The sequence below is a fragment of the Stegostoma tigrinum genome, chromosome 24 (genome assembly GCF_030684315.1).
Source record: "Stegostoma tigrinum isolate sSteTig4 chromosome 24, sSteTig4.hap1, whole genome shotgun sequence".
NCBI classification, from domain to species: Eukaryota; Metazoa; Chordata; class Chondrichthyes; order Orectolobiformes; family Stegostomatidae; genus Stegostoma; species Stegostoma tigrinum.
The window spans coordinates 34,872,639-34,897,033 of record NC_081377.1 but is presented as its reverse complement, the minus strand read 5'-3'; the positions used below and the strand labels follow the sequence as shown (position 1 = coordinate 34,897,033).

At 39.6% G+C, this 24,395-nt stretch overlaps 1 protein-coding gene across 4 annotated transcripts in view; it reads left to right on the top strand.

Annotated features, from left to right (window-relative positions):
• Nucleotides 1-24,395, top strand: part of qkia (QKI, KH domain containing, RNA binding a) — a 97,929-nt gene that overhangs the window by 61,085 nt on the left and 12,449 nt on the right. For all 4 annotated transcript variants that reach the window (XR_007250184.2, XM_059654346.1, XM_048558406.2 and 1 more), the window contains exons 4-5: nt 2,814-2,957; nt 23,700-23,787. Coding sequence is in view for 3 of the 4 variants with exons in the window: in XM_059654346.1 (XP_059510329.1) it covers nt 2,814-2,957; nt 23,700-23,787 (232 nt within the window). In the remaining variant the exon portion in view is untranslated. The remainder of the gene's footprint in view (nt 1-2,813; nt 2,958-23,699; nt 23,788-24,395) is intronic.

The window sequence follows — 24,395 nt, the reverse complement described above, 5'->3', positions numbered from 1 at the left end:
CAGCCTGTCTGATATGTTTGCTATCTGTTCTAATCCAGTTCAGTATCTTGCTGCTTCCTATTTCACTTTGGCTTCTTTTCATGGTAAAAACAGGCACCATGCACTCATCTAGTAATTCAGCCTTGCCAGTATCTCCTTGCAGAAAATTCTTCTGAAATTGCCTCTAAGTGCTAAAAGGAGGAATAATGTTTGTCTGCTAATAGACTCTCTGATCTTTGTTCGCTTGCTGATCTTTTGTTCTACCCTCCTTGGTTTTATTTTCTTTTTCACTTGCTGTCTAATTTCTCAATTGTTATCAAGCCTGATATTTGCCATTTTGCCCTTTATTTGGGCAATTCCTCAGAATTGAGGACTGCTTGTTTCAGCTTGTTTAGTGGGTTCTGAAGTGACACACATCCCATGTATGATTTGCAGACTTGCCAGAAATACAGTAGGTAATGTTTGAACAGTTTGGTCGATGGGTTGCTTAGACATTTTATGTGCTTCTGCCTCACATTGGCCCCTCTGCTCCTGACCAAATCTCCCTTGTGCCTTGCCATTTGAGCATGGCCAAGAGCTTTCTTGAATTGGTGGGTGTTTTGAGGATACCTACCATCTTCAGCTAATGTGTCACCATAAGGTCAGAAGTAGGGAATTTATTGATATGCAGTGTTTAGCGTCATACTGAAGCAGTCCATGCTAAAATGCAGCAAGATGTGCACAATAGCCAGTTTTAAGCTCTGAAATGGGTAGTGAAGTTTTTCCACAAGTTCCAGGAAATGACCATTTTTAAAAGAATCGAATCCTTAACATTTAATGGCATTGCATTGAATACCCCCGGTGCAATCAACATTCTGGTGTTACCGTTAGCCAGAAACTGAAATGGGCCAGCTATGTGAAAACTATGGCTACAAGAGCAGGCCAGAGGCTACAATTCCAGCACAGTAACTTGCTTCCTGACTCACCATTGATCTGGCACAAGTCAGGAGTGCTTGCCACTTTTCAAGATGAAAGCAGTTCACAATACTTGTGTGGCTCAGTGCTTTCCAGGACTAAACAATCTGCTTGATTGCACCTCAGCCACAAACAACAGATGGGCAATAAATGCTGGTCCGGTTACTGGTAGCCCATTTCCCATGAATGAGTTCTTGAAAAGTGCTGACCTTCTGTGACTCTTAATCCCCCTCCTGGCATTTAGGGATGGGTAATAAATGCTGGCCTGGTCAGCATCACCGTCACCTGTGAATTTAAAAATAAAACCCTTCATGACAAAATCCAGAATAGAATTGTTTAGGACCCTGGCACCACATAGACAAATGACGTGTCCTACCCTATGGAGCTGATTTAGCACCCTTTTGCTGATGGGCATATTGGTTTGGGAGAGAACATTGCTACCGGATCACCTACCTTCCCACTGATTTGAAGGTTTAAACAGACACTGGGGAAGTATGACCAACTCTCAAGCTTTCTCTTCTTTTTTACTCTTAACAGATATGGCTATATTCTTAACATTCCTTGTTTAGGAAATTGGTGTACTTCTGTGATGTGCAAAAGTTTTTCATAACAGGTTGCTTAGAGGAATCTTTTGGGGATGGTAAGCAGGAAGGGAGCAACTTTAGAACATGCAGTCTTAGCTTTTCACATAGTTTAGGAAATCAAATATCCTAATTTTATGTCAATAAAAGTTAGAATTGAAACCATTTTGTAGCACAAAGGAGGTCATCCAGCTTGCTGTCCATGCTAGCCAACAAGCCCATACATTATTCCCAACTTTCAGTTACAACCTACAGAGTTGTGGATAATTAGACCCTTCACATACACATTGAGCTGTTTGCAGCAAGAATGTAATATGGACCAGTCACGCATTGTCAGATGCAGGCCTTCCAAGTGCTGGTGTTAGGCTGCAACATATACCTGTAATTTTTAAACAAGTGTATTTCTTTGCCATGGACGATACCCTTTTGAAGCTGGTTTGTTTTCAAATTTGAGAATTTTGGAGCACAAAAGTAATGCACCAGTAGTAGTGTCTAGTTCGTATAAAATGTCATCTTGATATCACTCTTTGTGACACTTCATACTGTTTTTACATCATTAATGACTGAACTGGTTAGAGTGATTTCTGTGCACTTGTTACTAACCGATACATAAAGAAATTGCAAGATTTCAGTCATTTGGCTTATTGATCAAACCCAGGAGTTTCCAAGCACCTGGTTACTCTTTAAGTTTCCAGCTGTGTTCATTGATGTTGAGGTGTATGTTCCACTTGGTCGAGTAGGAATCATTGCAAAGCTGGTTGTATTGCAGCAGATTAAAACATTAAAGTTTTAAAAGAAGTAATTTTTTTTTGCTGTTGCTATTGTGAACGGTGATGGTTCAGTGCTCTCATCTTGTCCCTTTTTTTTTCAGCTGCCTTTTTGCTTTGCTCATTCAGCTATTGGTTCCCGAGCAAGATATTCTTATACTTAAGTTGGTAACTCTCTCTCTTTAAGCAAGTGAACATTACTTATGACTTAGCTTGTAGGAGATTGATTTTGTTACTGTTATGTTTTTTAAAAAAACTGCTCCAGTTATTGCCATAAACTTCCAAATATTGTTGCATTTAACTTCCATTGCTTGTATATGTCTACCAGTGTACGATAAGCAAGAGCCATATCAGTTTCTCTTCTCTTTTTATGTTGTATATACAGGGGTGAGAGAGATGTGGACAAGGCATGAAAGGTCACTGAGGGCAAGAGCCTGTACAGAGTATGAACACTAGCAGATCTCCTGGGCCAGATGGCTTGTTTTTAGTGTAGAATCTGTATAATTCTATTAAGTTTTCCCTGTCTTCACAGGAAGAACAGAACCGAGGCAAACCAAACTGGGAACATCTCAATGAAGAGCTCCATGTGTTAATAACAGTTGAAGATACACAAGATAGAGCAGAATTGAAGTTGAGAAGAGCTGTTGAGGAGGTTAAGAAGCTACTGGTTCCTGCTGTAAGTTACTGTAGGAGTTTTTAAGCTAATGATACTAATGATCAGCAGCTTGTTAATGCTGCTTTGTTTTAAGAATTAAATCTGTTCTCCTTTTATAAAGGTACAAAAATTTTGCAGTATTTAAACAAAATGATAGGTCTCGAGTGTTCAACAGTGAGATACCCTGAAACCACCTACTAAGGTACACTTGCTAAGCAAGTTGTAAAAGTTGAATGAGTTAACAACTGTTTGTAAAAGTGTCACTTATTTCTAAATGTTTGGATTGTTTTCTCATAAATACAAACTCGGTTGTTTAAATCCGGATGTAAATAAGATGGGACTGAACACTTTGCAAGTCATTGTGCAGATTGCCAATTCATGGGCACGTGTCACGAGTTTGCTTCCAATCACTTTAACTGTCTGATCTATCCAATATTAAGATAGTTGTGGTTTAGCTTGAGATTTCCTAGGATTAATGTATCCTTTGCGTTGCCCTTCTGTCAAGTTTTAATTTCTCACGTTGGCAGGGGATTGGAAATGATTGACTGCAAACAGCAAGAACTACTTCCATTTTGTGCTAGGTATTGTAACCAGTAAAGAGGTTTTAAACCTATTACAGATTGCACACGTTCCATTCTATATCATTCTACTCAGTTAATTCAAAACAATCCCTAGTAGTGAAGTGTAATGGAAATGGTACAAAAGAATGAGCTACATTTATTTACAGTGCAAATAGTTAACTCTTTACTGTCAGTCCTAACTCTGAACTAGGACATGGCTATTAGTATTGCAATAAAGAGCAAATGTATTTTCATGCTACACTTTCCAGTTGTCTGGCTGTGAATAACCACACTTAAATATATGCATTCTGCTTGCTTGTCTGTGCAAACAGCTTAAAGGAAAATAAACCTTCAGTGTCCATTTGAAATGGAGGTGACCCTTGTCTATGAAAATTCTGATGGCGGGTCCCTGAATCTTGATCTTTGAAGTATTGGGTGGTAGCACCAAAAATGTTAAATAGCAAAAAAAGCAAGATTGATATTAAAGCGTAAATGAATAGTATTATACTGCCAAGTGTTTTCTGTAAGTCTCGTGAAAATTGTCAAAAGTGTGCATTAGTGTCTGAAATTTTATTTTGAACTTTAGGAGGTAATTTGTCTTAAATTTGCTTGCTTAGTATAAATTGGCTTCCCTTATTCTGTTAGAAAATAACATCATGGGGGAAATGAACATTATGCCATTAGAAAGAGCTGTTGCTGTTTGTTCTGATGTCCAACTTGGAGGCGGAGTCAGAGACCACCAGGGTGACTTTTTTGCACTCAGCAAATCACTGAAGGTTTGAAAAATAAAATTTAACTGATCTCTAACCTCTATTTCTCAAACTTTCAACACTATATTTAATTATAAGCAGAGGATAGGTTTGGTTGAAGCCTTCACCATCTGACTATGTTCAGCCCGCAGCTTGTTTTTTGCTTTATCCATTGACCTTTTTCATCTTAAAATTGTCATGGCTTAATATTTAATTTGCCCTTGATTACAAGTGGTGCTCAAAGCTGTACCTTGTTGAAATCTATATGATTAGCTAAAGTTTGGATTAATAGTTGAAAATTATTGACACTGGTTAATTGAAAAGTTCACTATTTACGGATACAGTGATACAGGAAACCTAGATTGCTAATGGGAGTTAATTAGTCAAAAGAAATTTAAGAATCTTTTACCTTGCATTTTTCCTCTGGTTAGGTAGGCTTGTATTAACGTTCATGGAGTGCATGATGAATATATATATGTATTCACCAGCATGTATTGGTCTATTTGAATTTTTCACCTAAGTTATTCCATTCATGAACTTTTTTAAAATTAGGACTGCATAACAGCCTGTTTCTGTTAAGCTAAACATGAGAAAATATCCTGATTTTGGTCAGGATTTTATTTGGCATTTGTATGTATGCAATTTGAGTGACTTGTGTATTTATTTGCTTTTGTTGGTTAATTTTTGGAAAGGATTCCCAAGGTTGCAGACTATTAAGAATGATGGAGTGTAATGTCAGTTGAAATCAATATTATATGGAGTCCTCATGCCCTCTAAATAGCAAAGTATATTTGTGGTTAATGCAAGTGGTTAGTGACTGGCATGCATTGAAGTTTCATTTTCTGGATTGTACATTCAAACAGTACGGATGTGGCCAGTATCTTGTACACTTAGATTGAAACAATGGTGAATACTCATTCATCTTTATTCCTACAACAGATAATTCAAAATATTAAAAATGCTAAATTAGTGAAAACAGGATGAAGTATTGCATTCTGGAACTTCTTGTTTTTATATGTATTCTTTACACCAAGAGCTTTAGTTCATTTCATTGGAAATGTGAAACTAAATAAAGAACCTGTGATTCGAAATACATTCTATTTTGGAGCACAAAATGAAATTTGAACTGCAACACTGGTTCTGTAAATACTTTCAGGGTTTTCGTGGCAATCTCAACTTCCGTAGAGTGAAGTATATAATTGTTAGTCTTAAATCTACTTTCAAGACTCCTCTGCAGGAGAATGACCATTCTTGTTTTTTTTTTGATCAATCTATGACACACCTCTAGAGCATACTTGCCTCAGGGGCAGGGCCTTACCTCTCTCCCAAGAAAATTGATTTTATAGGCTTTTCTTTTTGGCTGACATGCTTCGAAAGAAATTTTGTCTCATATGTACTATTTTGTGTAAATGAGCTAGAGATCAGAAATGCCAACAAAAAAATCAATATGATCAATGCCCTAAACACCTTTTGTGACTTTGAACATTTTTAGTAGATTAATTCAAAAGTAGGTATAACTTAATGGTACTGTCCTGATCTTCTGGGAGCATCTTTTGAATCCTGCTGTGGCAGGTGGTGAAATTTAAATTAAACTTTTTTGGCGGGGGGTGGGGGGGGGGTGGGTGCGGGGGGAGAAAAAAGCTAGCTGAAAGGTGACCATGTAGCTGCTATCAATTGTAAACAGCCATCTGATTCACTAACTTCCTTACTTTGGGGAAGGAAATCTGCCATCCTTACTTGGTGTGGCTGACACATTTGAACAGCTGGAGGTTGAGAAATGAATAAAACGGTTTTAAGTTAAAGGATTTGACTGGTAATTAAACTTTAAATTTGCAGTAAATCTACACTCTCTTAAAACTCTTAAAAACGTACACTTGTATGAGAAGAGCTCAAACTGTAGAAGTAGATTTGAACCCAAGCTGGTAGATGCTCTGAGTTTTTGACAGTAGCCTTGAGGTTGGAGAGTTTAATGCTAATGAGGACAGTGAATTGGAGCAGTTGGTGAATGCTGAATAAATTGGAGGACGTTGTGAAACAACTCACCAAAACGATCATTAAGCAGCAACTGCCTTCTGATTGCTGGCTGTTGCGATCACTCTGCATGTAGTTAGCTTTTGTTGTGATACATTAAAATTAGATTTATATGAAGTGCAAAATGCAAGTTAAGACTAAGTTAAAACTGGAGAACTGCACAAACATAGTTGGATCGATTATAAATAAATGACGCTGTATAATTGAAGAGATTAAATATGATCCAACATGAACTGACAGTTGTTCACGTGAGCAAACGTGTGAACAAAAGCACTGATAGCACAATTTTGTAATATTTCTGAAAGGCCACATTTCTAAAAGCATTTAAAGCTTTTTTTAGCTTCATTTAGTGAAGTCCTCGGGACTTGTCATTTGTGTCCTACCCTGTCACAAGCCTACTTATGGCAACTTTCCAGATTGAGAGTTCAGAATTTTGTTTAATACCATTGGTCTCATTTTTAGAGATCTTGTAATGATTTTGCTGATCTTCCTTTACGTCCTACTGATATTTTATCGCTGTCTTTTTCTACTTCTGTAGCTTCTTTCTTTTTGCCAAAGAATTACTTCCGTGTTCCATTCTATCAGAATTCTCTTACTTCCTTTCATGTGTAATGGGCTTAAAAGTATTGCTTCTCAACTCTTTCGAATTTGAATAATTATTAAACTTTTTTCCCCTCTAAGCCAGGTATTTCCAGCATATTCTGATCTCAAGTTTCCAGTATGTACAGCACTTTCTGTCAGTGTCTTTTAACTTAGCATTGTGCACAGATCATCTCTTCAAAGAAGTTAAACTGGTATTCAAAAATTTTAATTGATGCCCATACAAAGATGCAGATCTGAATTGAATTTTGAATGCCAAAGATTTTAATTTTGTTCTGATGAAAATTATACCCAAAATATTAATGTAAAATAATCAGAGGCTTGGATAGGGGGAGAGCCTTTTTCCTAGAATGGTGATGGTGAGCACGAGGGGGCATAGCTTTATATTGAGGGGTGAAAGATATAGGACAGATGTAAGAGGTGGTTTCTTTACTCAGTAGTAAGGGAATAGAACGCTTTGCCTGCAACGGTAGTAGATTCGCCAACTTTAAGTACATTTAAGTCATCGTTGGATAAGCATGTGGACGTACATGGAATAGTGTAGGTTAGATGGGCTTCAGATCGGTATGACAGGTCGGCACAACATCGAGGGCCGAGGGGCCTGTACTGTGCTGTAATGTTCATGTTCTATATTTAACTTTATACACATTTGAGTTTTTTTACTTGTCCATTCTATTAGTCCTTTTCAGTATTTGCCTGACCATTTCATGCACTGCTATTAAAACTAAATTTTAGCCTTCATTTAACAATTGGTAAGTGTTGAGTTCTTTTTTCCTTTTGAGATATTCAATATTGGGAAACTACAAAAATATAGAAAATCATACACATTTGAAATGTCTCGAATGACTTACCATGTTTAACTTGGTAATTCTGACTTGATGCTCTTTTAGTTGCTTGGAGTGACTCTTAATGTTCTCCTGCAGGTACTCCTGTTTTTTGTCTCCATTAACAGAATAGGGCTGTCTCTGGCTAGGCAGCGCTTATTGCTCATCCCTAATTGCCCAGAGGGCAGTTCAGAGTTTCACATGGTTATTGGTCTGGAGTCACACGTAGGCCAGGTAAGGATGGTAGTTTCCTTCCCTAACGGACATGAGTGAACCATATGGGTTTTTCTGACAATCAGCAATGGATTCATGGTCATCATTAGATTCTTGATTCTGGATATTTATTGAATTCACATTCCTCCACCGCTGTGGAGGGATTTGAACCTAGGTCCTCAATGTTACCTGGGTCAACAGTCCAGCAATATTCCACTAGGCGGTCACCTCCCCCTTTTTTGAATTGTACACTTTTGAATTGTACTTTCTTTCAGAATTTGTAAGGTGGGAACAGACTTGTTGCATTGGATTTTGTGGCTAATGTAGAACAGGACCTATTTTGGTCAGTAGGACAATATCAGATTTTGATTTTTGGGATTTCCAACTATTGGAATTGGCCTACCCTTGCATTCTACCCAGCTGGCATGGCATAATGGCAGCCAATTCCATAAGCTAGTAGCCATGTCTTCAGTTAATATGAAAAACAAAATTATTTTCTTGTGTTTTTATCTCTCAACTTAAGTGGTGCTACGTGAATCTGTAGTATGATGGGTTGCTTTCTGAACATTGATCATTTTAAAAGCGCAAAGAATTTTTTTAAAAAGCTTTATTATTAAAACAGTTAAAGGCTTCATAGTTTGCTTGCTAGTCCAGTCATATTAATTTGAAATGAATCTAATGTGAGTTCAGTTATAACACAAGCCAGAAACTCAAGGGACAATTTTAATTATTTAAAGAATTCCTTTGACTTCTGTTTATTCTTAACAGATGCATCAGTATTGTAATGCATAATGTTTTGTATGTTTGCAGGACTTCAGTTGTTGAAAGATGACATTTTAACCAGTCATAGTGCAAACAAGGTAGATGCGCAAAGCTTTTCTCACACTTTTTTATTTTTTGGATGAAAAGAAAGACTAGTATTTCTGTAGGGCTGTTCACCTCCGCATATTACAGCCAATGAAATCATTTTAAATGTAACTACTGTTGTAATGTAGGAAACAACTGATTAATGTGGGAATACTCTAGTTTTCCACTTAGCCTGCATTTGACACTTTTTGAACTTGTGGTTTTAGTCCATTATGTTGACTGCAAATTGTTTTGAAAAATAAAAAAAATCTAAGAATTGACACTTGCAGCCTTGTGAGGTGTTTGGAGTTATGCCATTATATTTATTGATTTAATACAGATGTAATGGTTGTAGAATTTCAAGTGCCTGCCCTATAATTGCTGCTTCCCTGTCTATTAAAAGTTGTCCTGAGAAAATTGAAAATAAGACTACCCACGATAGAGGCTGAACAACACTTGTAAGGATTTTAGGGCAACTTCGGATGCAGTGATGTTGGTGATGAGCTTCCAAGTTGTGCGATGTGTACAGCGCATCCATAAGCTTGAACAGGTGATCCTTAGACTACATTTTTGTGTTTAAACTTGCAATCACATTTAATCAGTTACAATATGATTCAGTTTTTTTGTAACTTTGTATTTGTTATAGTGACTACAAAGTTCACTTCCCTTTTATCCTTTGCTCTATTACCACACCTAGGCATTCAAGACATTTTCTTAACCTTGGGAAAGATCGATTTCATGCTCAGTACACTGTTCTGAAAATCTGCAATAACTTTTTGGACAATCATTAGCTACCCTTGATGTGCCGAGAATGCTCACTGCTGGGGCCTTTACTTGTGTGCAGATACCTGTGCAATCATTTAAAATTGCTACAAGAACAAGGAGTCAGTTTAACCTATGCATGTGACTCGTTACTATCTCCTAATGTGAAAAATAAGCTAAATGAATTCTGGTTCCTTCATACCAGCACTGTTAGATTTTAACCTACACTCTAAAATTGCTCATCATTCTGATTCAGTTTGCGTCATACTAACAGTCTCAGGTTATCAAAATCTTCGGGATTGAACATGTCTTGCTGCACACTTGCAGTAGGAATAGTTGAGGTGCTTTTCACCCCTGTTAAATTCAAGACTTGAAAATTGTTGTGACTGGTTAATTCAGGAGGAGAACTTATTACTTGATCAGAGATCCATAGTGGTCTTGCTGTTTGAGATAAAGTAAGATAATTTTATTGTGGATGGATAATAATCTTGGAGCTGCCCTGCTGGCAGTAATGTGCGTACTATGCCAGATACACTACAGTTGTTTAAGAACGTGATGCACCATGTTCTCCATAGCAGTTGGGGATAGGCAATGAAAGCTGACCTTGGAGAGAGCTCATTTCTAAGCATCTTTAATTATCCCTCATGTTGTTCTGACCTCCCAAGAGTACAACTGTCTTTTTGCAGTTTCGGTTCCTTGAACTGAATACATTTTAATGGCCATTAATATAAGCGAACACAAGCATTTAAATGCCAGAACTGAGCTTGATTTCTTGTTGCTCTGCTCACAAGTTCAGTGTTAGAGCACAACTGGGAAGTCTGGTTATTCTTCACCTCCCAAGTTGTAAAGCAGCGCTTTGCAAACTTTTTCGCCATGTTAAAACTATTTCAAGATTTTAAAAATTCTTGTGACCTGGTTGGTTAATTCAGGAAGAGAACTTGATCAGAGATTGACAGTGGCCTTGCTGCTTCAAAGCTTGTGATGTGGACTCTCAATTTCTTGGGCATCCTGACCTTTACTTTGCCAATCCCTGATCTAAAGCAACAAGCCTGTTATGCCCAGCTACACTACTGGCTGGGGTAGCTAACAGTATAATCTAAGAATCAAACTTGCAGCTTTTATGAATTAATAATTTGTTCAGGAAATTTGTAATTGACACAACTTTTTTTTTGCTCTTGTAGGTGAAGGTGAGCTGCCACCTTAAGTTGCTGATGCCCATGTGGTGTTGCTGAGTACCATTTGACGGGGAGTTCCTAGAATTTGACCCTGATACCAAATAATTTTTTTGAAGCCTAATGATATTTTTAATAAGTAATCTAATCTACAAATTTACAGGTGATCTGACTTGAGTTACAACCAAGAATTAGATATGGGTAAATGTCAAAATTTTTCATTGGAAGGTAGTTTGGATTCTAAAAGTCTTGAAGGAGACTGAATCTAAGATTCATATTTTTAAATTTCTTCATTTCAGGTTGCAATGCTGAGTTCCACAGCTGACTGTCCCAGTGGACCCTCTTTCACAAATTAGCTGTATCTGAAGTTTCCTTTGACCCATCTCTCTCAAACTATTGTTCAAACACTAACATTGATATGCATGTCTATGAAGAGTAGGGTAGAGCCATAGACACAGCATGGAAACGGACCCTTTGGACCCACTTGTCCATGATGGCCAGATACCCTATATAAATCCAGTTGCATTTGGCTCATCCCGCTATAACCCTTCCTATTCATGTACTTATCCAGATGCCTTTTTTAATTGTAATTGTCCCAGTTGCCACCACTTCCTCCAATAGCGCATTCTATAAATGCACCATCCTCTGTGAAAACATTGCCCCTTAGGTTCATTTTATCTTTTTCCTCCCACTGTAAACCAATGTCCTGTTTTGGACTTTTTTCTCCCCCTCCACCACCACCACCTCCATACCAGGGAAACCAGCTTTCCTATTTATCTTGGGGGAACTAGCTATTTCAGACTGCAGGCCTGTGGCCAGTGATGTGCCACAAGGATTGTTGCAGGGACCACTGCTTTTCTTCATTTTGTATAAATAATTTTGAATGTGAGCATAGGAGGTATGGTTAGTAAGTTTGCAGATGACACTAAAACTGGAGGTGTACACAGGATCTTGATCAGATGAAGTTTAATTTTTAGATTAACATGAGGTGCTACACTTTGGAAAAGCAAATTGGGGCGGGACTGTACACTTTTTAGTGGTAAGGTTCTGGGGAATGTTGCTGAGCAGAGACCTTGGGGTGCAGGTTCATAATTCCTTAAGTGAAGTCAGTAGATAGGATGGTGGAAAAGACTTGGTATGCTCTCCTTTATTGGTCACTATATCGAGTATAGGAGTTGGGAGATCATGTTGCAGCTCTACAGGGTAGGGTAGAGATTGTTTTGTGCTTTTTTTGTTCTCCTTTTACAATGGCTACCTCTTCCCATTCTTGTAAAGAGAGGGAATGTTGGTTAATGTGCTGGTCAGCACTACATTTTTGTAAAAAGACTAACAATAGCCCTTGGACTATGTTGAAGGAACAAAGTTACTCCCAAGTAAAGTTGTTTCTCAAAGCCACTCAAGTTATTGGGCTGCTTACGCATTCTTTAGTACTGGATGAGCAGAAATTTCCTCCAATTTTAAAAAAAAAGGAAGCTTAAAGCTATTGTTTTAAGTCTCCACTCCAAACACTTGTTCTCTAGAAATTGACTGTGTGACCTGGTCTGAGATTAATTAGTGTATTCCGTGCTGGTCGAGAATCTGAACTCTGCCATCACAAAGACTTCGAATTTCCAACTTTTTCCCCAAAGCAACTGATTTACAATTTACATAGTGTCTTTCTAGCAGTTGCTCAAAAGTGATCCTTTTAATATAATTTCTAGTTACTTAGATTTAGTGGTACATGCTATGAAAATCTTTGGATTTGTGTATAACGTTGGGAGCAAGTGCATACAGCATTGCTTTTGAATGCTGTATTAATCCCAGAGCTTATTGGATGTTGACTTTCAATGAGTTGATAGCATAACCACCTTAAAAGGCAATTTCATTGAAATGTTTCATACTTATTTTAGCAGCCATTATTATGAGAAATCTTTTAAACAGGTTCAAAGTCCCAGATTGGATCCTTTCACTGCCTGATGACTGGTTCCCTAAGTGTAATTTGAATAAACTGGGAGAGGCAAAGAAGCTGGTTGAGTGCCGGACATGTGAAGTTGGCATTAGTCTGAGAAATGTCAAGATGCCTTCCTAACATTGAAGGATTGATTACCTAAAAGATCTGGAATATTGGACTATACTGCCTTACTAGCTCCAAAGCTGTTTCAATAAAAATAAATTTAAAGATGTGCTAATAGACTGCTTTAGAATATTTTGAGACTTAATTGTAGCAAAATTAATCCACAGTTTGACCTAGATGTTGCACAATTGTTGGAATTAAATTTGTGCTGACTGAATTACTTGTGGCTACTGATTTGATAAGGGGCTTTGAGACCTGTACCTAGTAGAACTAAAAATAAATAATACAATGTGGTTCTTTCACCCCTGGTTGCAGACCAATTATACTGTAATGTGCAGTTTAGCAAAAAGTTAGTTTTGTTTCAACACTTGCAAATATAAAGGGAAAAAGGGACCAGTGCTCATTTAGTCACCTTCAATCTTGATCAGATTTAGAGGTTTCCCAAGTATTTGTGCCCTCAGTATTACAGCAATCTGCGCATTGACTTTGACCTTGTTTTTCTGTCACTTGAAGTAAGTGCAAGATAATAGACTTGAACTAGGCATCTGCCCCTCTTCTGTGAGATGTTCCTTAAAAACTTTCATGCAAACCCGTATTTCCTTAAGGCTTGATGTCAAATTTTGTCTGGCTCTCTGCAATGCCTTTAGAATTACATCTTTGGATTTAAAAAGTGCAGGGCTGTGAGGAAAAAGGCAGAGAAGATTGCCACTAGTAATACTAGCAGTCATGGACTTTTTCTGTGTCTCTAATTGAGAATTTTTTTCCCTGTTACGTTAAATTGTATAAATGAAAGCTTCCAACTCCTTGCCGCTTCAGTGAGCGCACACTGCACTAAGAAGGTTTCAGCCTTGGACACAGGTTTGGGCATTTAGTCAAAATTAAACAGACAACAGTAATTGCCAACACCTCCGGTGAAAAGAAGTGAAATATTCAGTATTACAGCTGTATGTGTCCAAGGTGAAAAATCAATGAATGCTTTTCTCACCATGCCCCAATTCTTTCCCATCTCCCATTTATTCTATTTCCTGTCCTTCTAATGTTTTCCATACCATCACTATGCTTTAAATCTCACATAGCTTGAAGAACTTGAAGTTTTGAAGAATTGTAGAAAAGCTCATTCATTATGTCGTTGTGCACGGAGTCATTTCTTAAAGTTCACTTTGGACATTGAGATTTTTAAAAGGCTTCTTTGCCTTCAAGACCAATCCATTGGCCGAAATTATTTTTTTTGAGAGCTAGTCTCTGACAGAAATTGTGTGTGTGGTTTTGTACTAGAGTGCTTTGTGTTTTCAGTTATTTATAAGAATAAATGTGTGTAGATATTTTCTAATCGGCCTCTTAGTTATTACGTGCCCAGGTCTCATGACTCTGGGGCAGGGTTACTATTATTACTATTACAACAGCAACATATGGACTTGATAATATTTCTGTGGCTACCTGCTGATGACCAGTTGGTTTTTTGTTATTTTTGATGAATCGATCTTTGATAAATATGGTTGTGCAGATCATTTTGTTTAAGGCCTGCTATCGATGAGATATTTCATCAGCTATTTTGGTAATGTTGTGGGGTGGGAATGACTACTACTCCAGCCTTAGTTGCAGCAATATTTCTTCTCCTCCACCAAGAACTGCTTAGATGTGAATTTTGATATTGGACCTGAGAGCTATTTCTTTTCAAAAGAAGAATAACTGGAAGTGGTGGTTTTTGCTAAATTTTAAAATGCTGAAGTTCACGTTTCAGTACTCTAGCCTCAAAGGTGAAGGTGAGGAAGTGTTTGACAAATGATTGTGTGGACGGTGGCAGTAGTTCTTTTGGTTGTGAATTATTTTGAATGTTTGGTAATACTTAAACCAAATTTTGACTTTTGCAGGAAAACTGTCCATCTTTGTATGTCTGGTATAAATCTTTGTAATTGACAAATAGGCTTTTATGCCTTTTTGACTTGATTTACCTAATCTTGCCCTTGACTTTAGACATCTTAGTGCAGCAGTGTGGTTAACTAGCATGAATAGCTGGTACTGTTTGATGCAGTCACTTAAATAGATAAACTGTTTTGAGCAGCAAACCACAGATGATCTCACAGTTCCCTTTTTGCTGAAACAAGGAATTGTTATTTGAATTACGCTGAGCTGTAAGGGTGCTGGAAATGGAGTTAAATGACATATAAAAAGGAATTGGATGACTGGAAGTGGGAGGGGGAAGGGAATTGCAGATGAATAGAATTGACTGAATACCTCTGAAAGAGACCTATTGATTGGAATAGCCTCCTTTTGTGCTGTTTCGATGTCAATGATTTTTATGAATTGCATATCCTTATTTTTACCTTCCCTGACGTCAGTGAACAGGCTTGGAGCCTTTGAACCCCTTTAGCATCTTGTCCTGGAACAGCTAGTCCATCCAGAAACCTCTACATTACTAATGCCATGTCTAATCTTGTGTTTATAACTGTGTGCTCAACTCTATTTTGTGTCCTGGGTAACTCAGTGATCCCATTACTTTTCCCACAGGCTGTTGTACTTTTAATTTTGCTCTCCTTGATTGAACAGCAAATAAAGCTGTTCTGTGATTCGAATGATCTAGTTGGCATTACCACGTTGTGAATGTTTGCAAGAACTTGGTCTTCAAGGCAGGCTTGGTGTCTTTTTACGGAAGCGTGCACCAGATGTTTTGTTGAACAGCTGTTATATTTTACCCATCTGTTGTCTTAATCTGCTCAGTATCTGAGGAATGGGTAGTGTTAACTGTTGCATATGCATGACAAAATGCACATGGCATACTGGTTGCGGTTTCTACAATATTATAAACCCTGCATCTTTATATGTGCAGGTGAATGTATGTAAAGTCTTTTGGGTTCAGGATCCATTCTGTACGCTATGGATTGTCCATAATCAAGAACAAAATGAAAGAATGAGGACGTGAGACATGAAATAAAAGGCTCCCTTCTGTGGGGGAGGGGCCACAGAGGGTTTGGCTCTCTTTGTGATATAAAGGATTTTGGGCTTTAAAGTGTCAAAACGTGAGGAAGTTATGCTACATAGAACAGTACAGCGCAGACAGGGCTTCGGCCCTCAATGTTGTGCCGACATGTGAACTAATCTAAGCCCATCCCCCATACTATCCCATTGTCCATATGCTTATCCAAGGACTGTTTAAATGCCCCTAATGTAGCTGAGTTAACTACATTGGCAGGCAGGGCATTCCATGCCCTTACCACTGAGTGAAAACCTGCCTCTGACATTGGTTTTAAATCTATCACCCCCTCAATTTGTAGCTGTGCCCCCTCGTACAAGCTGACGTCATCATCCTAGGAAAAAGACACTCACTGTCCACCCTATCTAACCCTCTGATCACCTTGTATGTCTCTATTAAATCTCCTCTTAGCTGCCTTCTCTCCAATGAGAACAGACCCAAGTCCCTCAGCCATTCTTCATAAGACCTTCGCTCCAGATCAGGCAACATCCTGGTAAATCTCCTCTGCACCTTTCCAATGCTTCCACATCCTTCCTGTAATGGGGTGACCAGAACTGTACGCCATATTCCAAATGAGGCTGCACTAGTGTTTTGTACAGTTGCAGCATGACATCACGGCTCTGGAACTCAATTTCTCTACCATTTAAAACCTAACACACCATATGCCACCTTTAACAGCACTTCCAACCTGGGTGCCAACTTTGCACATGGACATCAAGATCCCCCTGCACATCCACACTACCAAGAAAACAAAGTGTGGAGCTGGATGAGCACAGCAGGCCGAGCAGCATATCTTCTCTATCCATCTTCCGTCCACCTCTCCCCCCCCCCCCCCCCCCCCCTATTTATTTCAGGACCCTCTCCCCATCCTCCTTTTCTGATGAAGGGTCTAGGTCCGAAACATCAGCTTTTGTGCTCTTCAGATGCTGCTCGGCCTGCTGTGTTCATCCAGCTCCACACCTTGTTATCTCTGATTCTCCAGCATCTGCAGTTCCTATTATCTCTGATCACCCTACCAAGAATCTTTCCATTGATCCAGTATTCTGCCTTCCTATTATTCTTCTCGGTGAATCACCTCACGTTTATCCGCATTGAACTCCATTTGCCACCTTACAGCCCAATTCTGCAGTTTATCCAAGTCTCCCTGCAATATTCTTCCACACTGTCCACAACTCCACTGACTTTAGTGTCATCTGCAAACTTACTAACCCATCCACCTATGCCTGCATCCAAGTCACTTATAAAAATGTCAAGCAGCAATGGTCCCAAAACAGATCCTTGAGGCACACCACTTGTAACCAGACTCCAGGCTGAATATTTTCCATCAACCACCATCGTTGCTGCCTTATAGAAAGCCTGTTTCTATCCAAACTGCTGAATCTCCCTCAATCCCGTGCCTCTGTATTTTCTCCAATAGCGTACCAAGTGGAACCTTCTCAAAGGCTTTACTGAAGTCTTTGTGCACCATGTCAACTGCCCTACCCTCATCCACGTGCTTGGTCACCTTCTCAAAAAACTGAGGTTTGTGAGATGAATCCATGTTGACTATCTCCAATCAAATTGTTGCTTGTTAGATGAATATAAATCCTATCTTAGTCCTTTCAAACACTTCCTACAACAGATGTAAGGCTCACTGGTCTATAATTACCTGGATCATCTCTACTGCCCTTTTTGAACAAGGGCACAACATTTGCAATCCTCCAGTCCTCTGGTACTAAACCTGTAGACAATGAGGACTCAAAGACCAAGGCCAAAGCCACCTCCTTAGCTTCCCAGATAATCCTTGGAAAAATCCCATCTGACCCAGGGGATTTATCTACCTTCACACCTTCTTGAATTGATAACCCCTCCTCCTTACTAACCTCAACCCTTTCAATTCTAGTAGTCCATAACTCAGTCTTCTCTACAATATTCTCCTTCTCCTAAATGAAAACAGATGAGAAATATTTGTTTAGCACCTCTTCAATCTCCACAGGGTCCACACACAACTTCCCACTTCAGTCTTTGACTGGCCCTGTTCCTAGCTTTAGTCATCCTCTTATTCCTCACATACCTATAGAAAGCTTTAGGGTTCTCCTTTATTCTACCTGCCAATGTTTGTTCGTGTCCCCTCCTTGCTGCTCTTTTAACACTCTAAAGCCTTCCTAGCTAACCTGTAACTCTCCATCACCTCATCTGAACCAGCTCATCTCAACGTCAGATAAGCCTCCCTCTTCGCTTAACAAGAGATACAACTTCTTTATTAAACCACGGTTCCCTTATCTTATCACTTTGTCCCTGTAAGGCAGGGACATACCTATCAAGGACATGCATATCTGTTCCTTAAAACAGCTCCACATTTTGCTACCCCATTCTGTGCCTCCTAAGTCTTGTCTAATCGCATTATAATTGCCCTCCCCCATCGAGAACTCTTGCCCTGTGGCATGTTCCTATCCCTTTCCATCGCTAAACTAAATGTAACTGAATTATAGTCATTGTCCAAAGTGCGCACCTACCACTAAATCAAATACCTGGCCTGGTTCATTACTAAGTACGAGATCCAGTGTGGCTTCCCTTCTTGTCGACCCTTCAACATATTATGTCAGGAAACCCTCCCGCACACATTGGACAAAAACTGATCCATCCGATACACGAGTTATAGCATTTCCCGTCAAAGTCACCCATAATGACCACCCTGTTCCTTTCACTCCTGCCCAGAATCGTTTTGCCAATCCTCTCCTCCGCATCCCTGGAACTTTGCAGAGGCCTATACTTTAAAAAAAAACTCCCAGCCGTGTGACCTCTCCTGTCCTGTTTCTGACCTCAGCCCATACCACCTCAGTAGACTAGTCCTCAGCAAATGTTCTTTCAGCCACTGTACTGTCCTTGACTAACGAAGCCACACCTCCCCCTATTTTACCACCTTCCTTGATCTTAATGAAAGATCTAAACCCTGGAACCTGCAACATCTATTCCTGACCCTGTTCTATCCATGTCTCTGAAATGGCCACAACATCAAAGTCCCAGGTACCTAACCATGCTGCAAGCTGACCTACCTAATTCCAGATACTCCTGGCATTGAAGTAGACACACTTCAAACCACCTTGCTGTCTGCTAGCACACTCCTGTGACAGTGAAATCCTGTCCATGTCCTCCCTACTCTGTTCCTCCTAAGTACTGGAACTACACCACAGTTTCCCGTTTCCCATCCCCCTGCTGAGCTAGTTTAAATCCACCCAAATAGCTTTAGCAAATTTCCCACCCAGGATATTAGTACTCCCCTGGTTTAAGTGGAGACTGTCCTGTTTGTAGAGGTCCCACCTTCCCCAGTATGAGCCCCAATTGTCCATATACCTGAAACCGTCCTGCAGCCATGTCTTCAGCTGAAATCTCTCCCTGTTCTTTGCCTTGCTATCACATGGCATGGGCAACAAACCAGAAGTAACCACTCTTTGTTCTAGCTCTCGGCTTCCACCCTAGCTCCCTGAAATCCCATCGAACTTCCCTATCCCTTATTTCTACCTATGTCAGTATCTATGTGGACCACGACTTGGGGCTTGTCACCCTCTCCCTTCAGGACCCCAAAGATACGATCCGTGATGTCACGGACCCTGGCACCTGGGAGACATCACACCAACTGTTGTGTCTCTCCTTTTTTCTTTTTTGTTCCCAACAAACCTTCTATCTGTCCCACTAACTATAGTCCCCAGTGACTAACTCCTCCCTTCACCCCCCCCCCCCCCCGCCACCCCTTCTGTGCCAGAGACCTGGACACCAGTGCATGCTCCAGGTAAGTCGCGTGCCCCATTCTCTCCCCCCCCCCCCCCCCCCCCCCCCCCCCAAAAAACAATATCCAAAACGGCCTACTACTTTTTGAGGGGAACGACCACAGGGGATTCCTGCACTGACTTTTTTCTCTCTCTCTCCTCCTTCTCCTTCTCTTCCCCCCCCCCCCCCCCAAAAAAGTTTCCCAGCTTTCTTTGTGCTTAGGAGCACCTCCTTCCCTGTAACTCTCATCTATCACAGACTCTGCCTCCCAAATGATCCGAAGTTTATCCAGCTCCTGCTCTAGTTCCCGAACGCGGCCTTGGAGGAAGAGTTGGGCGCACTTTCTGCAGATGTACTTGGATGGGATACTAATGGTGTCCCTCGCCTCAAACATCAGGCAGGAGGAACATTCTTCTACCTGCACTGCCATCCCCGCTAGTCCCCAAAAAACTTAACTGATTTGCCCCTGGTATATAAGGTTAGAGGAGGTGGATGGGTGGGAGACCCTACAAGGGTACTGGTTTCTAAACCAATCACTTATATAGTTGAGGAGGAAAAAGTCCCTTCTTTCCCAGAAACCTCTGCTCTGAGGTGCTGTTGCTGAAAACAAATGGAGGGCTCCGATGCTTGGGGTAAGCTTTTAAAGATTTAAATCACTGACTCGCCCTTTCCCGACAGGCCCCTGGTCCAAGCTCCTGCTCCTGCTCTTGCTGTGGCTGAAAACCGAAATGGTGAAAATGAATTTTAAAAATGGTAAACGTGTATAAAATTGTGTCCATGTCTGGGCACTGAATTCTAGGAAGAATCTGAAGACATGAGAGAATGCAAAAAAAAATCAGGAATATGGCTGCCAGTGTGTAAGACATAATTTATGTGAATAAATTTGAGAAGCTGGGATTGTTCTCATTGAAGAGACTATTAATGGACATTTTATGGTGGGTGTTTAAAATCACTAAGGGTCTGGCCAGAGGAGATAGAGACCTTTTTGTTTTTGGCTTAGACTGACTAGTGGCATGTAACACTTGTGGCCTCCATTGACGCTTGGTGTGTACTATCTACAAGAGACACTGCAGAAATTCCCCAAAAATCTTTCAAATCCACGACCATTTCCATGTAGATGGACAAGGGCCAGCAGGTATGTATTGGGACACCATGATCTTCAAGTTCCCCTGACTTAAGTCACTCACCGTCCTGACTTGGAAATATATTGCAGTTCCCTCTATTGTGCCTGGATCAGAATCCTGAAATTTCCTCCCTCATGGCATTGTGGGTTAACCCACAACAGGTTCAAGAACGCAGCTTGCCACCACCTCCTGAAGGACAACTAGGAACAAACAATAAATGCTGGTTAGCCAGCAATGCCCACATCCCATGAATGAATGAATTTAAAAAAATTGGAAGACTGTTACCATTGTTTCTCTTGACAATCTAAAAGAATTTTTTAAGGGCTAGGATCTGGAATGCACTGTGTAATGGATACCGATTCCATCATTAAGGCATTGGATTATTATCTGGAAACAAAGGTTCCAGAGCAGATGCATGTTGGATAAGGTGAGTCATCCTTGCAGAACACCAGAGAGGACGTCTGTAAGCATTTATGATTCCAAAAATAATTGAAACCAGGTTCAAACACCAGCAATCTTGTAATATACTTACTAATATCTTCTATAATATGATGGTGACGTGGATTGGAAGTTAGGTTAGTTCAGTAAATGTTTACCCATTGCTTTTCCTTTTTTGAATGATGAGGATTGATACAGATGAGTACTTGCTGTAGAAGATCTATCACTTGCATTTTACAGCATTGCTATCGCCAGTTTGCAAAATGTAGTACACTGGCATCTGTTTCCTTGGTGTCTAGTTAACATTATAACCTGCAGATTTGTCAAGCAGTGTAGAGTAGTGCCACTTGTCTGTGCACAGCATCTGATCCATGGGCTTTTTTTTTTTTTGAAGATTAGCCAGTTGTGTCTCTGGACAGAAGCAGCACTAATTCATCTTTGAATGCCACCGTAGTTGGATAGGAACATCTAGCATATGAGATTCTATCCATCTATCTGGGGTGTATGTGCAAATCTAGTTTTACCTTTCTCAAGCTAATGAAAGTCAAAGCATTAGGGTGCAGAGGAATTTTTCACAGCTGCAGTTAGGGAATTGGGTGATGGCCTTAATGGCACTTGCCAGCAAACTTTTTCTCTTGGGAGCATGCTATACAGGAAGAAGCTTAGGAAAGCATGGAAGTATACTCTTTTTTTATACATTTTTTTTACCTGCTGAAGTGATAACTAAATCTTTTTCTTTGAGCTAAAGCAGCAGGAATGTGAATAAATTCAAGTTTGTTGTGAGTTTGTATTTCCTTCAAATGCCACCCATTTAGGCTTAACTCCCTGGAAACATACCTGCTACAGTGTTCCCCCAACTTTGATAAACCAGTATTTCCTCCCTTCTCCAGTGCAGTTTGATTTTTTTTGTTTGACAACTGATTTATGGAAATTTCAGGATCTTATTAAATAAGTGGTCTTCTTTAGAAAATATTTTCTTTCCCTCTGTACTTGTTACTGTTGGCATTTAACTCTTGCTGCCTCTGAAGGAATTAAAATGGTGAGGGGTACAGATGGCAAAGGAAAAATATCTGAAATTGTGAAAATTTGTAAATAGTTGCAAGGAACATATTCACTAATTAAATTCTTTACATCCTGCAGATGGTGGGCAAGCCAAATGTAAAAATATGATTGTTTTTACAATTTGCTGTCCAGGGTCTGGCACATGTGAATTCCAGTCCTACCATTCTACCCAGAACATGACAAAGGACCCAATTTATGGTTCTGTGTAAGATACCTCACTACTAAGCTTGCAGAGAAGGGTGGATGAACTGGCTCTCATCCTTTATTCACCTTGTTCCTTTGGTTGCATCAAGGTTCAGTTTTAAAAATTCAACCCTTCCCTTGTTGCTTTTTCTCCCAGACCTAAATGAACTTGTGCTTTTAAAAGGAATTCATTTAACTGGGCTTTCTTGAGTTTAGTGAATTTATTAACTGCTAAACACAATCAGTAACACATCACATGGATTAGAAATAAGAGGTGAGTCCAAAAAGAAGTTTGTTTCCTGGATTGGTCACCAAGATGAGTTGAGATTGATCTCCACTGCACTCCACTTTTTTTTTTGCCTAGTCGGTTTTGATGGTAGTTGAACAATCAGTTTCATTGTTCTTAGTGTTGTAGGTTGTTTGAAATCCTGTTGGTTTGATTCCTTTTGACTGTGGCTGAATTCCAGCTTTCATGGTGAACAAGAGTCCTTTGGCTTGTGATGCTAGAAGTCAGCTAGTTAGCATGAGTCCCTTTATGTGCAACATGGGTGACTTGGGGATAGTTTTTTATCTTGTGACCTTTGCAGTACGTTAATACTTGTGCTAATGCACAGGGGTATCTTTGTCAGCTGGCGGATGCAAGAATGTTCAGTCCCACTAACTACTTCAGTAAAGTTGAAAGTAGCTTTTTAACTCTGTTCTGATATTTGTCGAGGAAATCACACGTGACTGCAGTTTGGAGCATAATCAGGAGGTGGCTTGCTGTTGGTCAGTGTTAGCAATTCATTATTATATCTGTGGTCATGAAATCATAGTCCCATCTGTTTGCATTTGCTCCCTCCTCTCCCCAAAAGATGGTTATTTGAAGTTCATTTGGTGCATTTAGTTATGATAAGCTATGGGGGTTTCTTTTCGGGCAGCTACTGAATATATATCTGCAAAAAGCATAGCTTAATGTCTAGTCATGACACTGCCTATTTACTTCCCCACAAACTTGTTGCAGTGAACCATTTGAGCATTTAGTGTCAGTTTCTACAAAAATGGAAGCATCCTGGTGCTTTGCTTTACATTCCTGGTTGATTTTTTTTTTCTTTAAACTCTTAATATTAAGAAAGATGAGCTGTTTTCCACTGTTTGCATAGGTCTTCCCCTTTTCTCCCTCTAACTCATCTAGATTTTTCTATCCTCTTATTTTTTAATAAAAATTCTATTGCAATGAATTTTCCTTGTGGAATTAATTCTGTTGACCAACTTTTTTTCTTGTATACCACCAACTTGGATGCAGTTTAAGGTTTGTGCTTTTGATTTAGTATAGGACAAATTTTCTATTGCTGTGGTTTGTTGACATGGCAATCCAGAAATGATGATTTGAAATATCTCTAAATGATTCCTGTCTTTTATAGTTAATAATGGCTGTCCTTATTACAGGCAGAGGGGGAAGACAATTTGAAGAAGATGCAGCTGATGGAGCTAGCTATTCTTAATGGAACATACAGAGATGCCAATATCAAAGCACGTAAGGGGACTGTACTTTAGTTTGCACATTATTTTTTGTTAAACATAGTGCCATGAATAAGTTAGGATACGAAGTGATGCAGTGGGTTACAATGTTTTCATCTGTCAATGTGAAGGTTTTGCATTTGTAGGGCATCATTGACAAAGCAAAGTCATTTCATGAACAGGAGGGCTGAAATATTTAAGGATAATTAAAACAAATAGCTAATAACTTGAACAAAGGTTTTTTGGTGCACCAGAAAAGAGAGAAAGGAAGGCTTAGGTAGGAAATTCCAAGACTTAAGACCTGCACAACTGAAAATGTGCTGATCGGTGGTTTTAAAAACCGGTTCAAGGGACCAGAATTGGAGAGCTGCAGAAATTGAGGACTTTAGAACTCGGTAACAAAGATGTGGAGGATTGAGACCTGGGAGAGATGTAAAAACCACAGTGAAATGTTTAGAATTGAGATATTGCTTAAATAGAAGCCAATGTAGGCCAGTTAAATTGCGTTAGCATGTGAGCAGCAGAAGCTTGCATTAACTTGTAGAGGGCAAAAATGGAAACGTGCTGAGGACTGTTGGAGTAGTCAAGTCTAGAGAGCAATGCATGAATGAGATTTTCTGGAGC